Consider the following 20,097-nt stretch of genomic DNA (forward strand, 5'->3'; position numbering starts at 1 on the left):
TCACCTTTTACTCATCTGGGCTGCTATAATTACTCCTCGGAGACTGTCAGATATAAAATGCCTCAAAGCTTTTCTTTTATGAGCTGGTGGTGGGGAATATAGTCTCTGGGCCAGACAAGGGAAGAAATAACTCTTTCATGACCTGCATTGTAAAACATCTAGGTTTGTGACATTAAAAAAACAACAATGCACCACATGTAAAAAAGAGCACCGTCTTCTTCATCCTTGATGTATGGGGTCAGACTCCAGTCAGACTGGCGGTCCGCCCGACTGATAATGCAGCAACATAATCTGCCTGCAAATGATGAAGGGAAGAGAGAGAGGAAGCCTGGGCTTGCCCTTGCCCTCCCCTCTCAGCCTCCCTTCCAAAGGCCTCTAAATCCCCCAGCAGGGTTTCCAGATTGTTTACTTAAAAAAAAAAAAGACACCCCAAGAGTGTGAGATCAGAAACAAAGGATACTTCTCACATTTGGTGATGATCTATAACAAAAGAATTCTCTTGGGTGTTTTTTTGGAAGGGCTTGGAATAGCTACCTTTTTGACCTACATCTACCAGAATCTTCTCTGGTCAGTGACTGGGCTGGTTTGGAAATACTGGGAGTTGTAGTCCAAAAAGAAAAGTAATGCTTCCAAACTCTGGAGTTTTCATACTGTCTAATAAATTGAGCCCCCTGTGGTGCAGTGGGTTAAACCCTTGTGCCGGCAGGACTGATGACTTGAAGGTTGGGTTTCTGACCTGAAGGTTGGTGGTTTGAATCCAAACTGGGGAGCGTGCGGATGAGCTCCCTCTATCAGCTCCAGCTCCATGCGGGGACGTGAGAGAAGCCTCCCACAAGGATGGTAAAAACATCAAAACATCCGGGTATCCCCTGGGTAATGTCCTTGCAGACGGCCAATTCTCTCATGCCAGAAATAACCTGCAGTTTCCCAAGTTGGTTCTCAAGTCGCCAGGGGGAGGGGGGTGGGGGGAAATACTGGCTAATACTGACTCAATAGAGGGGAGGAAAAGGCTTGTCTGTTGACTGGCTGCTCTTGAACTTTGAATTCAGGAGTTGCAAATGTCTCCTTAGCACACCACTAGATAGCTAGATGGTTCTCAGGAACAGCTGCTTCTGGGAATCTCCAAATACCAGTTCTGCCCTTTAACAGGTTTTGGACAATGTTCCTTTCAGATAAGATATCCATGTAAAGAAGACCGCTGACATTTCACCTGTGTATGACAGCTGGCACAAAAATGCCACTGCAACTTATGGCTTTCTCCTGCAGTGTAGGCTTTCACTTATGCCCTGGGCATGGCCTGCTTGTGTTGTCTGCCATCATGTCCCCGACTCCAGCCCATTGCACTTTTGACATTGGCAGCTGCTGATGTGAATTGGGGAAACACAACATGGTGACTTTACATAAAGGCCAAATGAAATTAGGCATTAGCAGGAAAAGGGAGCGCAGAATTCTATGCAGGAAGTCTGGTTTGGATAACAGCCTTGTTGTAAAGGGCAGCTTGTATTTTGACCAATTAATTGTAGGTTTTTTCTGTCTTTCATATTTTCTTGATCAAATCAAAATGATCCAAATTAGGTTGTGTATCTCCATCCATCCTGCTGTTTCATCCAATTCCCTTTGGAAATTCAGATTATGTGAGCAGAAAAAGAAGTTCTGGGACTAGTCTATCCAGTTTTGTATCATAACATAATGTAAGAACACAGTAAGAACAGACCACGGAACAATAGACTGGTTCAAGATTGGGAAAGAGTACGGCAGGGCTGTATACTTTCACCCTACCTATTCAACTTGTATGCAGAACACTTCATGTGACATGCGGGGCTTGATGAATCCAAGGCTGGAGTTAAAATTGCTGGAAGAAACATTAACAACCTTAGATATGCAGATGATATCACTCTGATGGCTGAAAGTGAGGAGGAGCTGAGGAGCCTTCTAAACAAGGGGAAAGAAGAAAGTACAAAAGCTGGTTTGCAGTTAAACATCAAGAAAACCAAGATTATGGCAACCAGACTGATTAATAACTGGCAAATAGAGGGAGAAAACGTGGAGGCAGTGACAGACTTTTTATTTCTAGGCGCAAAGATTACTGCAGATGCAGACTGCAGCCAGGAAATCAGAAGACGTTTCCTTCTTGGAAGAAGAGCAATGACTAATCTCGATAAAATAGTGAAGAGGAGAGACATCACACTGGCAACGAAGGTCCACATAGTTAAAACAATGGTATTCCCTGTAGCAACCTATGGACGCGAGAGCTGGACCATAAGGAAGGCTGAACAAAGGAAGATAGACGCTTTTTAACTGTGGTGTTGGAGGAAAATCCTGAGAGTGCCTTGGACCTCAAGAAGATCAAACCAGCCCATACTCCAGGAAATAATGCCTGAGTGCTCACTAGAGGGAAGGATATTAGAGGCAAAGACGAAGTACTTTGGCCACATAATGAGAAGACAGGAAAGCTTGGAGAAGATAATGATGCTGGGGAAAATGGTAGGAAAAAGGAAGAGGGGTTGACCAAGGGCAAGATGGATGGATGGTATCCTTGAAGTGACTGGCTTGACCTTGAAGGAGCTGGGGGTGGCGACAGCTGACAGGGAGCTCTGGCGTGGGCTGGTCCATGAGGTCACAAAGAGTCTGAATCAACTAAACGAATAAACAGCAACAAAACATAATGTATTGTTTTTGTTGACTTATACACTGTCTTTCTCTCAGGCAGATCACAAAATACAAGAAATGCAACTTTTCAGTTCTGCAGAACTCTTCTACAGACTAGGTGAAGAGTGGATACTGAAGTCTATGGGGGAAATTTGTGATGCTCTAGTCTAGGACTTTTAGAAAACACTCATGATAACCATAACATTTAAAAAGAAAAGCAATAAATTATGCCTCTAGAAATTTTTAGGAGTGTGATTCTCAGCTAACTTTATGAAGAGTTCTGGAGAATCTGAAATGTTGCTCTGTTTGTGACATTTTGTTGACCTAAATAAGAAGTTACTCAAGGATCCCACCAGTTTTTTTTAAAACTTCCAAGCTTTGCTCTTCATGCTGAAATTAACTAAATGGCTTCTCCACCCCCTCAATCCCCTCAAATCTCCCTTGAGGCTGAGAGAGTGAGAAGTGATGTTGTGGGAGGAGGAACAGTCATCTCAGTATCAGAAACCCAGACTGAAGTAACTCTTAGCAGGGAAGGGGGGCTGGGTCAAGACTGGGCTTGTGAAAAGCAAGTGCTGGGCAAATATGACCCCCGCCCCAGCTGCGGCTTTTATCATGTGAAGAAAGGGACCATGAGGGCCTTTAAAAAAAATGTTTGCCATACTCCAAGAACTAGATGAAACGAATGTATTATTTAAGGCCATTTAACCCCACTTGTGTTCACATACTTAGGATGACTAAAAAGCAGTTTGAAAAGGATGTATTTTTCTCTACCCTCACAGAGAGGTCTCTCTCCAGAATGATGTGGTGATTCATATCCCAATGACAGCTTGTGGGAAAAGTCCACATTAAAAACTCTGCAATCAGTGGCATGAACCAGAGTGGGAATGCTAACATAAATGAACAGTCAGCCCTCCGTATTTGCTGCGGTTAGGGACACAGGACCCCTGTGGAAGTGAAAAATCACAAATAAAGAAATTGTGTTGTTGAAGGCTTTCATGGCCGGAATCAATAGGTTGCTGTGAGTTTTCTGGGCTGTATGGCCATGTTCCAGAAGGATTATCTCCAGACATTTCACCCACATCTATAGCAGGCATCCTCAGAGATTGTGGGATCTATTGGAAACTAGGCAAGTGGGGTTTATATATCTGTGGAAGGTCCAGGGTGGGAGAAAGAACTCCTGTCTGCTTGAGGCAACCACTTGCCTAGTTTCCAACAGACCTCACGACCTCTGAGGATGCCTGCCATAGATGTGGACAAACATCAGGGGAGAATGCTTCTGGAACATGACCATATAGCCCAAAAAACTCACAGCAGCACAATAAAGAAATTGCTGGGTTTTTTAAATCCGAGAAAGCACCTTTCTAGGAATTTCTAGATCTTCTTGCATGACTTTATGGTTGACGTACACTCGAAGTTGACAATAAAATCTCAGTGTCAGACCTGGAGATTCATAAGAGCGCATAAAGTACTACATGCTACATGAATGGTTGGAAAGTAAAAGCTGAAAGACTTTATGAGGCAACATTCCCTTCTAAATATGGAGGAAGTTAGAAAGGGCCACTGGAAGGAAGCAGCTGGTGCCCTCATAGCACTATTTCAAGTGTGCCTAGTCTTCTTCCCCCAATGCTCAAGGGCATTGGAAACATCCAAAATAGTGATGATCGATTACTTTTTCATCCAAGAAGTATGCTTCTGTATCAGGAAGGGCCTCACATGATGTGACCTTGGGGCCTAATATGTTACATCCATAGTGCCCCTTCGAAGAGAGGAGAAATGTATTGACACTTAATTTGGGGTTCGGGAGATTTCTATCTATGGTTTGTGAAACCTGGATATTGAAGGAAGCTGATAGGAAGGAAGTGAGGTATTTGAAATATGAAATGTGGTGCTGGAAAACAGTTCTAGGGATATCCTGGATTACCAAAATGTCCAATAAATTGATCCTGGAGAAATCCAAGCCTGAACTCTCTTTTGAGGCTTGAATGACCAAACTGAAACTATTGTACTGGATTAAATGGCATGATTCATTGGAAAAGATGATAATGCTTGTACAATTGAGAGAAGCAGGAGAAGAGGGAGACCACATTATAAGTGAATAGATTCTATTAAGGAAGCCACAACTGACTTTGTAAGATCTGAGCGGGCAGTTGATGACTGGGGCCCTTGGAGAGCTCACATTCATAGACTTCACAGCAATTAACAACCACTGACACCAGGGGAAGAAGAGTGAACAAATCATGAGAGAGCCTGGACATAACGTGTTCCAAATAATCCTTTGGTATTCATTGGTTTCCAAAGATGTGTTGTAGAGGAGATGCTATGAAGCTAAATTTAGCATCCCTGTGAGATTTTCATTTCGGGCATGACCTGTGAGTGCTGAGACTATGGCCAATGCTATTGTTCAGAACCTAATCAAATGATATTCCCCTGCCCCAAATACAATAGTTGTTAGCAGAAATTGCAGGAGCAGCCCTACAGTCTAAAACTCTTGCTTTGGGGTGGGAAACTTGTAAATCTTCTGAAACAGCTTTGTGGGGCCAGAGACAGATATAGAGGGAAGCAGGAAGACTAAAAATCTCAATTCTGGCGCAAAAGCGATACCTAATAAAGACCTGTAAGTCAAACCCTTAACTCTGTGAATATTAAAAAAATGGTCCTTTCTAAAAAGATATAAAGATTAAGTTTTTAGAATATAGTCAACCCCCTTACTGATATTTGATATCCAGTTTTACTCATCCGTGTTCTAAAAAAAGCCCCCAAAAGTATTTGTGAACCTCATAGGTAAAGGTATAGGTTTTTCCCTGACATTAAGTTTAAATGTGTCCGACTCTGGGGGTTGGCGCTCATCTCAATTTCTAAGCCAAAGAGCCAGCATTGTCCATAGACACCTCCAAGGTCATGTGGCCAGCATGACTGCAAGGAGTGCCATTACCTTCTTGTCAGAACCATACCTATCTACTCACATTTACATGTTTTTGAACTGCTAGGTTGGCAGAAGCTTGGGCTAACAGTGGGAGCTTACCCTGCTCCCTGGATTCGAACTGCCGACCTTTGGGTTAGCAAGTTCAGCAGCTCTACAGTTTAATCCATTGCACCACCGGGGCCTCCATGGATCTCATAGTTTGCAACAACTGCTATTTGGTAAACCAATACTTTTTCAATCCCTACATATTCCCTATGCTATTGAATACATGGGGATTGTGAATACAAGTAATTTACAAATGTACATCTCTCGGTTATATATTCATAATTGTGTTTATAAATTCTATCTATTATTAATTGCCAATTATGCTTTTGTTGTTAGTAATAGTTGTAGATCTTATCTTTTCTCCAAAACTGAGACTCCAGATGACTTACAAACATTACCCTGTATACCAAATATGGGCAAACTTCTGTCCTCCTCAATTGTGGGAGTTGAAGTCCAAAATACCTAGAGGGTCCAAGTGTGCCCGTTCCTGCTATATACTCATGTATAACTCTAGAAATTTTAGTAAAAAAATCTGTGCACAAAAAAAACCTGGGTCAACTTATCAATGGGTCAATGTAAGTATTATACCTTAACTCCCCTCAAAAAGGGAGCTATTCTCTTCTGTCAAAAGGCAAGATCTTAGTTCATTTCAGGGAAACCTAAAAGAAGCTCTGATCCCCAATACTGTCTTCACCATGGTGCCACATCTTCCCTTCTTGAAAGCCTGGGCTGGAAAATGGTGGCAGCCAAGGATGACTGGCTCCTTGAGGCAAAATTTATGCTTTCCCTTTTCCATGGAATGATCTTAACTTATCTACAGGTCATAGCACAATCCATAGTTTTTTATCCCAAAACCTGTCCTTAATGTATACATGAAGTTAATTTAAATATGTGTATATACAGTAAATCAAATATAGCTTAAAGTATGTGCAAAGGCTTAAGTCACCACATATGAAAATAGTTAACATGAACAGGACCACAGAACAAGGACCTTTACTGTAGTCTAAAGAGCTGGAGGTTTGCTATAAAAGCAAATAAAAGTTCCTTCTTCAATGATTGTATGAGATGGTCTCTGACCCAGAACTTACTTTGTTGATGGATTCATGTCTGATACTGACACCCAGTGGCGCAGCGAAGAAACCTTTGGTATTATAGTTCCCAGAGGCCAAGGAGGAGGGCTGGGAAAGTCTGTGTGCAGTTGTTCATATGTCTGCCTTATTCATATAGAGGGTGGGAGGTGATTTTTGCAATAAAGAGAAACAATATGAGTGAGAGGAACTAAACACTTTTCCCGCCGTGCCTTATACCTTACTCTAGTGTCTGATGGACTTTTATCCCCCTATCCTATTGACTCACATCTAGCAGTGCAGCTGAATAGGGGAGAAAAATGCCTGAAATAGTAAAGCAGCAAAGATAAGGAGGCAGAAGAGGATAAGAGGAAGGTACCTATCCCTTGTCTACTTGTCCCCTTTTATGTTTAATAATACAATAATAATAACTTTATTTTTCTATTCTGCCTCCATCTCCCCAAAGGGACGCGGGGAATTTTATACAAGGCACAAAGTGCCAAAAACAATGCAAAAATAAACACACAGTGCAATACAAACTAAAAACAATAGTATATAAAACAACAATTTCAAACTGAGCACAGCACTCAACAACCTATAGTGATGAGTGTTGTAAAGATATAGCCAACTGTGAACAAGAAGAAGGGGAAGAGATAATGCAAGTTGTAGCTAAGGAACAAGGGCATGGGATAAAAGTGTGGTGCTGTATCATTACATTGTGGACTATTAGGCTAGGCATTCTCAAAGACTTGTCTAAACATCTAAATCTTGAATTCTAAATCAAGCTTTTTTGCATTATATATGTAAATGGCGCAGATTGTCCTATCTAGACTGCCTCTATCTTATCCATTTTAAGCCAAGTCTCTCTTTACTATAAATATGGAACAATTTTATAGCGCTTTAAAAATGAGCTTAACGTCAGCTCTTTATTGTTGCATAATGCTGATTAATCACCTTGTTTTTGGAGCATCCAAGGCAAGATGCATAAAACAGGAAGAAGACCTGATGGCATGGATGATGATGGTGATAAAACATTATTATATGTAATAAAAAAACTGCAATGATACTGAGCAGCCACCACCAGATGTTAAGTAGGACAAGTTCATAAGGTTGATGACATGCTCTCGGGCTGTGCTGTCTGTTTACATTTGTATGCACACCGTGTCATTTTCAGACAGTGCTGCAAAGGGCAAAATACATACTAGCTGGGGCATGGTAAACACTTGGGCCTCACAGGCAAAAGCCACAATTACACACATGAGCCTATCTGATGCTTATGTATGTTATTTTCTATGTGGAGAATGTGTTTCTTGGTACAAAATGCAACATTTGAAGTGTCCTTCAACTGCCCTTCTTACTTATTTCTCAGACCTATAATTCTGTAACTTCACAGACTGGTAGAAAGGAATTTGTCCCAAATGTGTGGAGATTTCACTTCAGTATCAGATCCTGTCTGACCTTTGATGCTAAGCAAGATCAACCTGGTTAGTATTTGGATGGGAGACTGCTAGCAAATACTAGATGCTATAGGCTACATTTCAGAGGAAGGAACTGGCAAAGCCATCTGACTGTTCCTTGCCTAAGAAAACCTTACAAAATGTGTGGGGTTACCATACATTGACAGGAGTCATGAAGGAACACATAATACACACAACACATGCACCAAGGAGTGACCACCTCCTAAATTTAGGAAGTATGACAATTTTGGCAGTTCTGATCTTCCGATTCCAGGTGTTGCACTTGCTGTCTCTGCAGAGGGCGGTTCGCTGTGAGGTACCTTGCAAACAGAGTAGTACGTGGTAGGTGAGATGAATGGACCATCAGCAGTAAAAGAAGTGTCTAAATCAGGCATGGGCACACTTCGGCCCTTCAGGTGTTTTAGACTTCAACTCCCACAATTCCTAACAGTGGCTGGTATTTCAGGAAGTTTAAGTCCATGCCTGGTCTAAATCATGACTAGGCAGACTTGTAGGATCTGCCCCCCCCCCCCCCAAAAAAAAACCAAAAACAAAACCCGCTGAGGTTCATCAGCTAGAGTCAGGAACGATCTAATAGTTTGGGAAATGGGTTTGACACTGAAGAACAAGGTCTGTGTACATACTTAAAACAGAAAGTTTGTTTTTAGTACCAGAACTAGAATCCAGACCTTTATCTGTCCACACAGAAATGTACTGGTCTTCCCTCCTTCCTTTGCTCCAAGTATAGCTCATTTAATGAAATAGATACGTTCACCGGCATTATTTCTTTAACAGAACATTTGGTGTCATGGAAAGAAAAGTGATGTGTCATTTTGGTACCATAGAAAAAAATAGGGATGTGCCATAGAAAAAATAGGGATGCGCACCACAAAAAGGAGGAACCACTTATCATGCTTCTCAGGAAAACGTTTTATTCGAAACTAATAATATTTACATGTGAAATGAAGCAACCAGGTGAGGTAAACCTTGCACTTTTAACAACACTTTTTGAGCATTTTCTAGAGCAGTAGTTCTCAACCTGTGGGTCCCCAGATGTTTTGGCATTCAATTCAGTCCAGAAGGTAAGAGCTTCTACAACAGCAGTCCTGCTGTCTGCCTTTTGGACCACAAGAACTGTGGAAACTGCTGCTGAGCAGGCCTACCTACAAACTGGCCGTGGCTCCCTGCACCTGCTGTGGCTTCCACTTGGGGGCTGCTGCTTTTGGGTGTGGGTCGTTGGATCCTTTAAGAGCCTCCTGACTCCAGTGGCAGAAACAGTCCAGAAGCATCCTAGGACTTTGCCAGGAGGTTGCAAGGATGGAGCCCTGAGATCACAAGAAGCTGCCCTTGTTCTTATAAGAACTGGTTGGCTTCCCTTCATATTATCCAAGTTTTTGCCTGCATTTTGTTGCCTGACAGTGGAATAGAGTTTATCAGCAGTAGCTCATTTGTAAAGGTATGCTCTGGTGGCTTGGTAAGGATCCATTCTACAATTACAGTAGAGTCTCACTTATCCAAGCCTCGCTTATCCAAGCCTCTGGATTATCCAAGCCATTTTTGTAGTCGATGTTTTCAATATATCATGATATTTTGGTGCTAAATTCATAAATACAGTAATTACAACATAACATTACTGCGTATTGAACTACTTTTTCTGTCAAATTTGTTGTATAACATGATGTTTTGGTGCTTAATTTGTAAAATCATAACCTAATTTGATGTTTAATAGGCTTTTCCTTAATCCCTCATTATCCAAGATATTCGTTTATCCAAGCTTCTGCTGGCCCGTTTAGCTTGGATAAGTGAGACTCTACTGTACTTGCATGGCATACAGCTTTCGTCATCTGCGGCCTGTCAAGCACTTTATGAACTTTATCAACTGATTATCTTAGTATGCACTTATTGGCCAATTCTGCCGCCTATTAAATATTCTGCTGGACTGGCACTTTTGAGCACTGGAGCACCTTACTGGAAAAACTTTGATTGATGGAATTGAGCTGAACCACCTTATCTTATACATCATTGAACCCCTGCTGATCTGTAAACTGCCCTGTAAACTAATTATTAGACTATAGGTGAGCACTGAAGCACTTCAGTTTATATGTGCTGCTATCTTTATCATCTTTTATGAGTTCGAACTGTGCTGTTAATTAAGGCATTAATTTTAAGGGGCAGGGATGGTGGGTAGGAGGGTGGGAAAAACGGGTTCCTTCTGGTTTTATCTCGTAAGTAAATTTTGACCTTAGAACTATCGCACTTGAGCACCTTACTAAAGGCTGTGGAAGAATCCCCCTTTATTTGGCATGTGCCACTTTAGCGGTATTATAAGATCTTGTTTATATTTAACAACTAGCATTACCGCTGTGATGGACCATGGAGAGAGGGGGGCATGTATCAGCCGGGGGGGGGGGGCTAATAAAGTAATTCAGCGAAGGGGGAGATATGGGAAAGGGAGGCATAATTTAATTCAGCCTAGGGAAAGAAGGAGAGTTCTTGTAGATTTAAAATGGCCTCCTGACATAGGAAATTTGGGTGCCCAGATTGGCAGACCCGCTGATCTGAAGGTGGTGTTTTCTGTCAACGGAAAATCAGCGATCATCCAGGACCTTAGCCTGGATGAGAGGGCAGACCTGGCGTGCATAACAAAGACCTGGTTGGATGAGGCTGGGGGCGGGGGGGGGTTAATCTCACCCAGCTTTGTCCACCAGGTTACTCTGTGCTGCACCAACCAAGATCTGGAGGGTGGAGAGGGGGGGGTCGCATTAGTCTATAAGGAGTCCATCCTCCTGACCAGGTGCCCCATCCTGCAGTCAACCCTCTTGGAGTGTGTCCACCTGAGGGTAGGTGATCGGGACAGTTTAGGGATTCTGTTAGTGTACTGACCACCCCACTGCACTACAGTCTTCCTGCCTGAGCTAGCCGGGGTGGTCTCAGGCCTGGCATTGCAGTCTCAATGGCTCATTGTGCTGGTGGACTTCAATGTTCATGCTGAGACCACTCCCTCTGGGGCGGCTCAGGACTTCATGGCCACCATGGAAACCATGGGGCTGCCCCAATTAGTATCTGGCCCTACCCACAGAGCAGGGCACACACTTGACTTGGTTTTCTGCCAGGGATGGGAGGAAGGTGGCGGTGTGGAGGAGCTCACCATCTCTCCATTGCCATGGACCAACCACCACCTGATCAGGTTTAGACTTGTTGCACCCCCTAACCTCCGCAGGGGTGGTGGACCTATTAAAATGGTCTGCCTCAAGAGATTGATGGATCCAGATGGATTTCTGACAGCTCTTGGGGAGTTTCCCGCTACCTCGGCTGGCGACTGTCGATACTCTGGTCGCTCTCTAGAACAAGGAGATGACCAGGGCAATAGACACAATCGCTCCGGAATGTCCCCTCTCAAGTACCCGAGCTAAACCATCTCCTTGGTTCACTGAGGAGTTGGCAGCGATGAAGCAAAAGAAGAGGGAACTAGTGAACATGTGGCGTTCAGAGATGGATGAGCCAAATTGAACACGGCTATGCTCCTACCTCAGGACATATGCCGCGGCAATAGATGTTGCAAAAAATTCCTTCTATGCAGCTAATATTGCATCCGCAAAGAACCGTCCGGTGGAGCTGTTCCGAGTAGTCAGAGGTTTGTTATATCCCGTCTCCCAAGACGGGATCCCTGACAACTCGGCAGCCCGCTGTGAAGCATTTGCTCGGTTCTTTGCGGACAAAGTCGCTTTGATCCATTCTAGCTTTGACACTATATTAACGGCAGTCTCCGAGGCTGTACCTAGAGCATCCACTTGTCCCATTTTGATGGATTTGTTTCAATTTGTGCAGCCTGAGGATGTGGACAAGGTGGTTGGAGAGGCGAGGGCTACCACATGCATCCTAGACCCTTAGCTGGTGAGAGAAGCCAGAAGGGGGTTGGCCGAGTGGGTGAAGGTGGTGGTGAATGCCTCCCTTTGGGAAGGCATATTTCCAGTGAGCCTCAAATTGGCTGTGATCAAACCGCTGTTGAAAAAGCCATCACTGGACCCCACTCAATTGGATAACTATCGGCCTATTTCCAATCTCCCCTTTTTGGGCAAGGTCGTGGAACGTGTGGTGGCCGCACAGTTCCAGGCATTCTTGGTAGACACTGATTATCTAGATCTGGCACAGTCTGGTTTCAGGCCAGGGAATGGTACCGAGACAGCTTTGGTCGCCTTAGTAGATGATCTATGCCACGAGCTGGACAGGGAGAGTGTGTCCCTGCTGGTCCTGCTGGACCTCTCAGAGGCCTTTGATACCGCCGATCACGGTATCCTTTTGGGATGCCTCGTGGGAATGGGACTTGGAGGTACTGTTCTGCAGTGGCTCTGCTCATTCCTGGAGGGTCAGTCCCAGATGGTGTCACTGGGGGACTCCTTCTCGGCCGCACAATCTTTGTCTTGTGGGGTCATGCAGGGTTCTGTACTGTCCCCCATGCTATTTAACATATACATGAAGCCGTTTGGAGAAATCATCTGGAGTTTCGGGGTTCGGTGTCATCTGTACGCAGATGATGTTCAGCTCTGTCACTCCTTTCCACCTGTTACTAAGGAGGCTGTCCAGGTCCTGAACCGGTGCTTGGCTGCTGTGTCGGACTGGATGAGAGCAAACAAATTGAAACTCAATCCAGACAAGACAGAGGTCCTCCAGGTCAGTCGTAAGGCTGAACAGGGTACAGGGTTGCAACCTGTGTTGGATGGGGTCACACTCCCCCTGAAGACACAGGTTCACAGTCTGGGGGTTCTCCTGGACTCATTGCTGAGCCTGGAACCCCAGGTTTCGGCGGTGGCCAGGGGAGCCTTCGCACAACTTAGACTTGTGCCCCAGTTGCACCCGTACCTTGGGAAGCCAGACATGGCCACAGTGATCCACGCTCTGGTTACATCCCGTTTGGACTACTGCAGCTCTCTCTACGTGGGGTTGCCTTTGAAGAAGGCCCGGAAGCTCCAGATTAATAACTGGAGCAGCATACATGGAGCGTACCACCCCCCTGCTAAGCCAGCTCCACTGGCTGCCAATATGCAACCGAGCCCAATTCAAAGTCTTGACCTATAAATCCTTAAACGGTTTTGGCCAAAACTACTTGTCCGAACGTATCTCCTCCTATGAACCTACTAGGTTCTTAAGATCATCTGGAGAGGCCCTGCTCTCGGTCCCACCTGCTTCGGAGGTGCGGCTGGTGGGAATGAGGGACAGGGCCTTCTCGGTGATGGCTCCCCGGCTGTGGAATGCCCTCCCCAGTAGTGTTCGACAAGCTGCAACTCTCCTAGGTTTCAGGAAGGCCATGAAGACATGGCTATGTACTCAAGTGTTCGAGGAGTAACATCTGAGGTCGATATGACATGAATCAAGGTGCACACGAAGGTGTTAGTGGACAAATTTAACTATATATGCATTTTAAATTTTATAATTCATGGTTTAATAGAGTCTAATTAGAGTTTTAATTGATGTGGTACTGTTTTATTGTTTATTAATATGCCGTTGTTTTATTGAATGTGTTTTGGGCAATGTAGTTTGCAGGCTGTTGTAAGCCGCCCTGAGACCCTCCGGGTGAGAAGGGCGGGGTAAAAATGAGGTAAATAAATAAAATAAATAAATTCCCAGAAATCCTAACAGCTGGGGACCCACAGGTTGAGAACCACTTTTCTAGAGACTATTTGAGGGCTTCTTTCAAAATGTATTCAGAGATTACTTTTCCTTTCACCAACCTCTGTTTTATGATTTTGGTGGACAAGCATATAGATAGGTGCTTTCTGAACTTGTTGGGGAATGCTGATGAGGAAGATTACCTCATTTCCTGCTTTCTCTATTTTCCTGTTCATGTATATTTTGTCAGGGATTCTGAAGGCAGCTGCTGAATACTTGCCTTTTATAGAGAGGCACACAGGGCTATAGTAGGATTGGCTAGAATACAATTCCACTCTCTCCCATCTCAGGCTCTGCTTATTTCAGCCAGGGAACTGCAACAGGTTGGTGTTTCTCCATTCCTCCAAATGCTGATGCTGCTAGAAACCCTCCAGTTAGACAATGGACAAGAAGGAAAAGCACAGGTGGACAAGCATGAAAAAGACTTTATAAAAAGAGCTTTTTTGTCAGAGACTGTGATAACTGACATATGCATGCATGCATATTGATTTCAGCAGCTTCATTTAAGCGGTTTTCTGTTGTCACTATTATTGAACCATGGGATGTTTTCGATCTAATGGAGGTTGCCAAGTGATCAACAGTTAATCCTGATCTACCTTCTATTTGCTCCTTTCCTTATCATGAATACAGAGCAATTGCAAAATAATTTCATTCAGTTAATTGGTTTAGAAAGGAAGAGGCTTATGCTATCACTGACAACATTGTATCTCTTTCCTTTCCTTCCGGCAGCCTGAGGACCTCGAAGCATCCACATCACACACCTTCAAAGTGAAGAGCTTCAAGAAGGTGAAGCCATGTGGGATATGTCGGCAGGCTATCACCCGCGAGGGGAGTACTTGTCGAGGTGAGTGATGCTGGGCTTTGGAGAGTAAGGCCCACAATGCCCAACAGAATTGGGTTGGTGAGTGGGGAAAGTGAACTGATTCAGGAAAATACTTTATATAACCACCCCAGAAAATATCGACATGTACATGGTCCATTTATTTCGTCCTCTGCCAAATGGAGAAGCAATTCCTAGTGGAAACATGGAATAGCAAAGTCTTCATTTCATAATGAAGGGGAAACACATGGAGGTGTTGGAGCACCAACGGTTAGCTGAAGTTGACTGTTTTCATTAGGGATGGTCATTATATATGTACCTTCTTCTCAAAGGTAAAAAAGAATAATTCCTGTTATTGTTTTTCCTCTGTGAAAAAGTTTTAAAAACCATTCAGTTTCAAAAGACTATTCATAATTGAGAACTTATTTGGTGGAAAATAATGTTTTCTAGGCAAAAACAGCATTTTCTGTGTAAAAAATGTTTCTATGGAGAAATACTAATTCCCTTGTAAAAAATGAAGTTTTCTTTACAGAAAACAATGATTTGTATGCAAATCAATTGTGTGTGAACCTTTCACACAACAAATTCCTCATTTTCTAAGAAAATAGCATCTTTTGTATAGGAATTAATATTTCTATGTTGAAACATTTTTCACAGAGAAAATGCTGTTTTATGCACAAAACCACCATATGCAAATTCTGAATAGAATAACTTCCAAACTGTGAAGATTATCATCTGTTCAGGCTTCTTTTTTCAGGGCTCTTGGATACTCCAAACATATGGCTTTTAAAAAACTATTTTTGGAATATTTTGACATATTCTTTCTAGCTCTACTGTTCATGCCATGACTATATATCCTTTGCAGAATCTAGTCTGCAGGACTAGGTGGCTTCAATATCTTGTTTTGTTTCTAGCATCTGGCCATACAATAGAGCAAGACTTTAAAAATGGTTTTTGAGCTGCATCTGTTTGAAGCAGCAACATTTGACACACTAAACGTTTCATTGGCTAGATACCACAGGTGACCTGTGTAGCATTCCACTGACAGTAAATGAGAGCCCATCTGATGAAATTTTAAGAGTGCTGCCTTGGGACATGAAAGATGTGGGTTCATGTTCCCAATATGAGTAATCACTGGGTGCATCACTGAATGACTTTAAGTTTACTCTGTCTTACCCTTGTATACTGTGTTTTATTATTTTTTGTATATTGTTCAATGTATTTATGCTGTTGTTTCTGTAAATTTTGCTAGTTGGGCGTTGCCCCGTGTGAGCCGCCCCGAGTCCCCGTGGGGAGATGGTGGTGGGGTAAAGTTTTATTATTATTATTATTATTATTATTATTATTATTATTATTATTATTATTAGGGTTTGTGTAAGGATGAAGTGGGGAGCAGAAGAGCTATGTTCTTCACCTTTAGCTTGTTGGAGGAGAAGTAGGATATAAATGCTACTAAGGCTCCATTTACATTGCCATATAATGCAGTTTTAATGCATTATGAAACTGCATTATATGGCAGTGTAGATAAAGCCTTAGAGTCCCTATAAGTAGGAAATGATCGAGGTATTCCTTTGGCTGTAATGCTTCCTAGAACAGTACTACTAAGGCTCTTTGATTTGGGGGCTGGCAAGTATTTTTTCCCCTGTTGTGCTAGGGACTGGCATCACATATGTGTCCATTGACTCTATTCACTTTTTTCTTTCTTAAAAACTCACTATAGACAGGCAACTAATGGCCATAAGTATCAGCACTTGCCCAAGGGCCACCAGTTTGGGTAGCACAGTCATAGACGGTTTCCAAGGCCTCCAAGTGGCCCTGTCGTTTTGCAGCTGGCCACAAGATGTCACACTTTGCACTATCTGTTCTAATGTTTACATTGTTGCAGTTGTGCTAATGAATGGGATGCCAATGTGATTAATTGATCACCCACAGTGACTGCCACTGGAAAACAGGAAAGCCGCCAATAGAGCTCCCTCTTCAGCCTTCATGCTCCTTTTGCCGGGAAACTTTGGATGTGATTGCAAAATGTGGAACATAACTCACACCTTTGAATTGACAAATTAAACAGAAAGTCTCGGAATGAAGACCATATGAATACAGGCAGATTTGGAAGTGATCCTCTGTATTTAACAAATTGCTGGTGATTTATTTAAACTTTGCCCCAGTGGCACAGTGGGTTAAACTGCTGAGCTGCTGAACTTGCTGTCCAAAAGGTTGGCAGTTCAAATCCGGGGAGCAGGGTGAGTTCCCATTGTTAGCCCCAGCTTTTGCCAACCTAGCAGTTCGAAAACATGCAAATATGAGTAGATCAATAGGTACTTCTCCAGAGGGAAGGTAACGGTGCTCCATGCAGTCATACCGGCCATGTGACCTTGGTGTTGTCTACGGACAATGCTGGCTCTTCGGTTTAAAAATGGAGATGAGCACCAACCCCCAGAGTTGGACACAACTAGACTTAATGTCAGGGGAAAACCTTTACCTTTACTTTTAGTTTAAACTCTGCTCATTGCTCATCATTGACCGGCTAAGACTGATAGTTATTGGAGTCTGGTAATATCTGGAAAACCACAGGCTCCTCAGCTGTTTTTTAAAAGAGAAAATAAAATAAAAGAAAAATATGTAAGTATCTTTGGGAGAGGAGGGAGGGATGAAGAATCAGTTAAATGTGTGGTCTGCAGTCTTGTGTGGTCTTACATTGTCTTATGGGCACCAGCCATGCAGGGCATTAAGATGTCATATTCATTCCAAGAAGTGCCTGTGTAAGGTTGCATGCTAAAGCATCTTCCCTTTTGGGGCTCAGAGGTAGGGCTAGATCTTTAATATTATTCATATAATATAGAAAGTCCCACTAGTTCAGACTCAAAAACATCAATGGAGGAGTCAGATATAAATGAAACACAAAAATGTATAATAAGCAGAATACTAGTTTATGAAAGCAAACAATTGCTTCAGAAGTCAGGATAAAAAAAAGAGTCACGTCATTTGCCAGTTTGACAAATGGAAATTCTATTTCAAGGGCCAGTGATTTAAGGTTCTTGCTGTAGAATTTATTTGTACAGCAGGTTTAATATTTGTCTCAATGGCTTTTAATCAACTTATTTCCTATTTATTTTCTTTATTTTTATCCCACCTTTCTCCTGGTATAGAGAACCAAGGTAGCTTCACCAAACAGTGAACTGAAGTGGTGTGTGATTTCCATAAGTCAACAGGCAACTTGAAGCTGAATCACACCATCTAGTTGTAGTTAATGAAACAAATGTACACACATCAACAGACAATTTCTTTCTCAAGTTTACCACTAGGTGGTGTGATTCATTCGTTCGTTTATTTATTTTGACATTGATTAGAATCCAGTGACATGGATTCTCAGGTACACTGAGCAAAATGATGCACTTTGTATCAAATACACTTCACTGCAGCCACCCAGACCAAAAAGCCAAGGCAGGGGGAGAGATTTTCCAGTTCAACTCATCATGTCCAACAGCTGGTTTGAGGAAAGTTTGCTCTAAATCAGTGGTTCCCAACCTTGTTTTGACCAGGGACCACTTTAACTAGGGGCCACTCTCCAACGTTAGTACCAAAAGGGTTACAAATCAGTTTTTGGTCAACTTTAGATTCGGTTTGATTATTTGGAGTGCTGATTCAGAAATTTGCATTGGATAGACCACATCAGCTCAAGTTTCTGATACAGAACATATGCCATCCAGTAATTGCTATCTGCTAGCCCACAGAAAACCATATTTAATAATCTAGAGCTGATGTGGGCGATCCAATGCAGTGGTCAGCTCTGCGGAAAGGGGCAGAAATAAAATAAATAAATAATTAATTAAAGAGGAAAGACGTCTGCAGACCGGATTTTTGTTCTAATGGCCCAATGCTGGGCCACAGCCCACAGGTTGAGAAACACTGCTCTAAATGTTCCAGCTTTTCCTATATATCCTGGTGTTGGTTAGACCAGCAAAAACCGCTTATAATGTTTTGGACATTAAACCAGAATCTGGGTGCAGAGGTTCAGGAGTAAATTCAAGAAATGACCACTGATAGGATAAAAATATATACATAATTTTTCTTGAGATCTTTGCGGGATGCTGCCTGTCACACTGGGATGAAAGTTATCTAAATGCATGAAAATTGTGCACAGATAGAGGAGTATCTTGGTTACTTTTTGACACCTACTTGAGGTTTGGACTAGAGGTTAGCAACATGATTTGTGTGATGTGTTGCTGTTTGAGTCATTAGTGGATACTGCATATAGTGTTTGATGGGGGAATGATCCTATCAAGCCATTCTGAAGTGATGTGGGAACAGCCTGCCTGTGAGTCCCTGGTAGCATTTCAAAGTTACTATAGTTGCTTCTAGAAAGGTTTGCCCCAATCAATATGGCAAAGATTTAAAGGAGTGTGCAACGTGGCAGGGAGCTATATTGTCCCTCTTGATCCTCAGACATAAGGAAAACACCCTACTGCCACTTTGCTGTCAATGAATAAGTACCTCAATATCCCTTAGGCGATCCCTTGTAGTTCGAGGACAATTGTCTTCCATTTCTGTTGTCTCGGGGGTGTGTCCGTAGGTGGCTGAAGAGACCTATTCTTGATCTGCATGTTCTACCACAGTGAGGACATCGGTTTCCAGGTGGAAACCTCAATATCCATTTGAATGCAAATACCCATCCCTTTTCTGGGGGTAATGAGTTGCAAATATTGTTTTTGTGTATAATTATGTTGGGAGATATCATACATTGCAATAATTGTTTTTGAAGTATATTACTGGAATAAATATACCTTTGGGATATGTGTGTAAATACATTGTTGTTCCTGTTCCTGCTGTTGTTGTATGCCTTCTAGTTAGGGGGTTCCCATTGCCTTCGTCTGGAGCTGAGAATCTGTGACTTCCTCAAAGTCACTCTGGGTGTTTCCAGATATCAAAGCATTATGCCACATTGGCTATCATGACATAAGCAAATTTGCAAGGTTCTCCAATGCAACTTTATGGTAACTTCCAGGAGAAGTATACCATAGAATTGCATGAAGGACCTGGGGGAATTCCTAGAGAGACTATTTCTCTCCTGGATGTGAGCAAGTGAATATCTGAGTATGGGCTCTGATGTTATAGGTGTATTTCCTACATATAATGATGGCCACATGGAATAATTTACATGAGGCCTCAGTGGTTTGATGGCAAGATTCTCCTGGAGTGATAGTGACTGCAGCTGTCAATATACCCAGTGGGAAGAAGGATATGGCCAGAATTCTGAAGAAAGCCTGGTTGTAGGTTTAAACAACTAGTAGAAATTGTATTTACTGAAGCTGAATCTTGGGAGAGCTGAGAGTATAGTCTGGGGTTTTATTTGTTTGTTTGTTTTTGCAGCTGATGCTATGGTGGAGGGGAAGGGAGCTTCCAAGATGCAAACCTCCCCATGCCAATTTTAAGAGCTCCTGGGAGTGTATCTAGTGTATCTTTCTCCAGGTC

At 42.8% G+C, this 20,097-nt stretch overlaps 1 protein-coding gene across 11 annotated transcripts in view; it reads left to right on the forward strand.

The window, feature by feature from the left end:
- The window catches only part of tns1 (tensin 1), a 432,533-nt gene that overhangs the window by 128,067 nt on the left and 284,369 nt on the right, over nt 1–20,097 (forward strand). For all 11 annotated transcript variants that reach the window (XM_008110407.3, XM_008110418.3, XM_008110425.3 and 8 more), the window contains exon 2: nt 14,538–14,652. In XM_008110407.3, the coding sequence (XP_008108614.2) occupies nt 14,538–14,652 (115 nt within the window). The remainder of the gene's footprint in view (nt 1–14,537; nt 14,653–20,097) is intronic.

The sequence above is a fragment of the Anolis carolinensis genome, chromosome 1 (assembly GCF_035594765.1).
Source record: "Anolis carolinensis isolate JA03-04 chromosome 1, rAnoCar3.1.pri, whole genome shotgun sequence".
In the NCBI taxonomy this organism is placed as follows: Eukaryota; Metazoa; Chordata; class Lepidosauria; order Squamata; family Dactyloidae; genus Anolis; species Anolis carolinensis.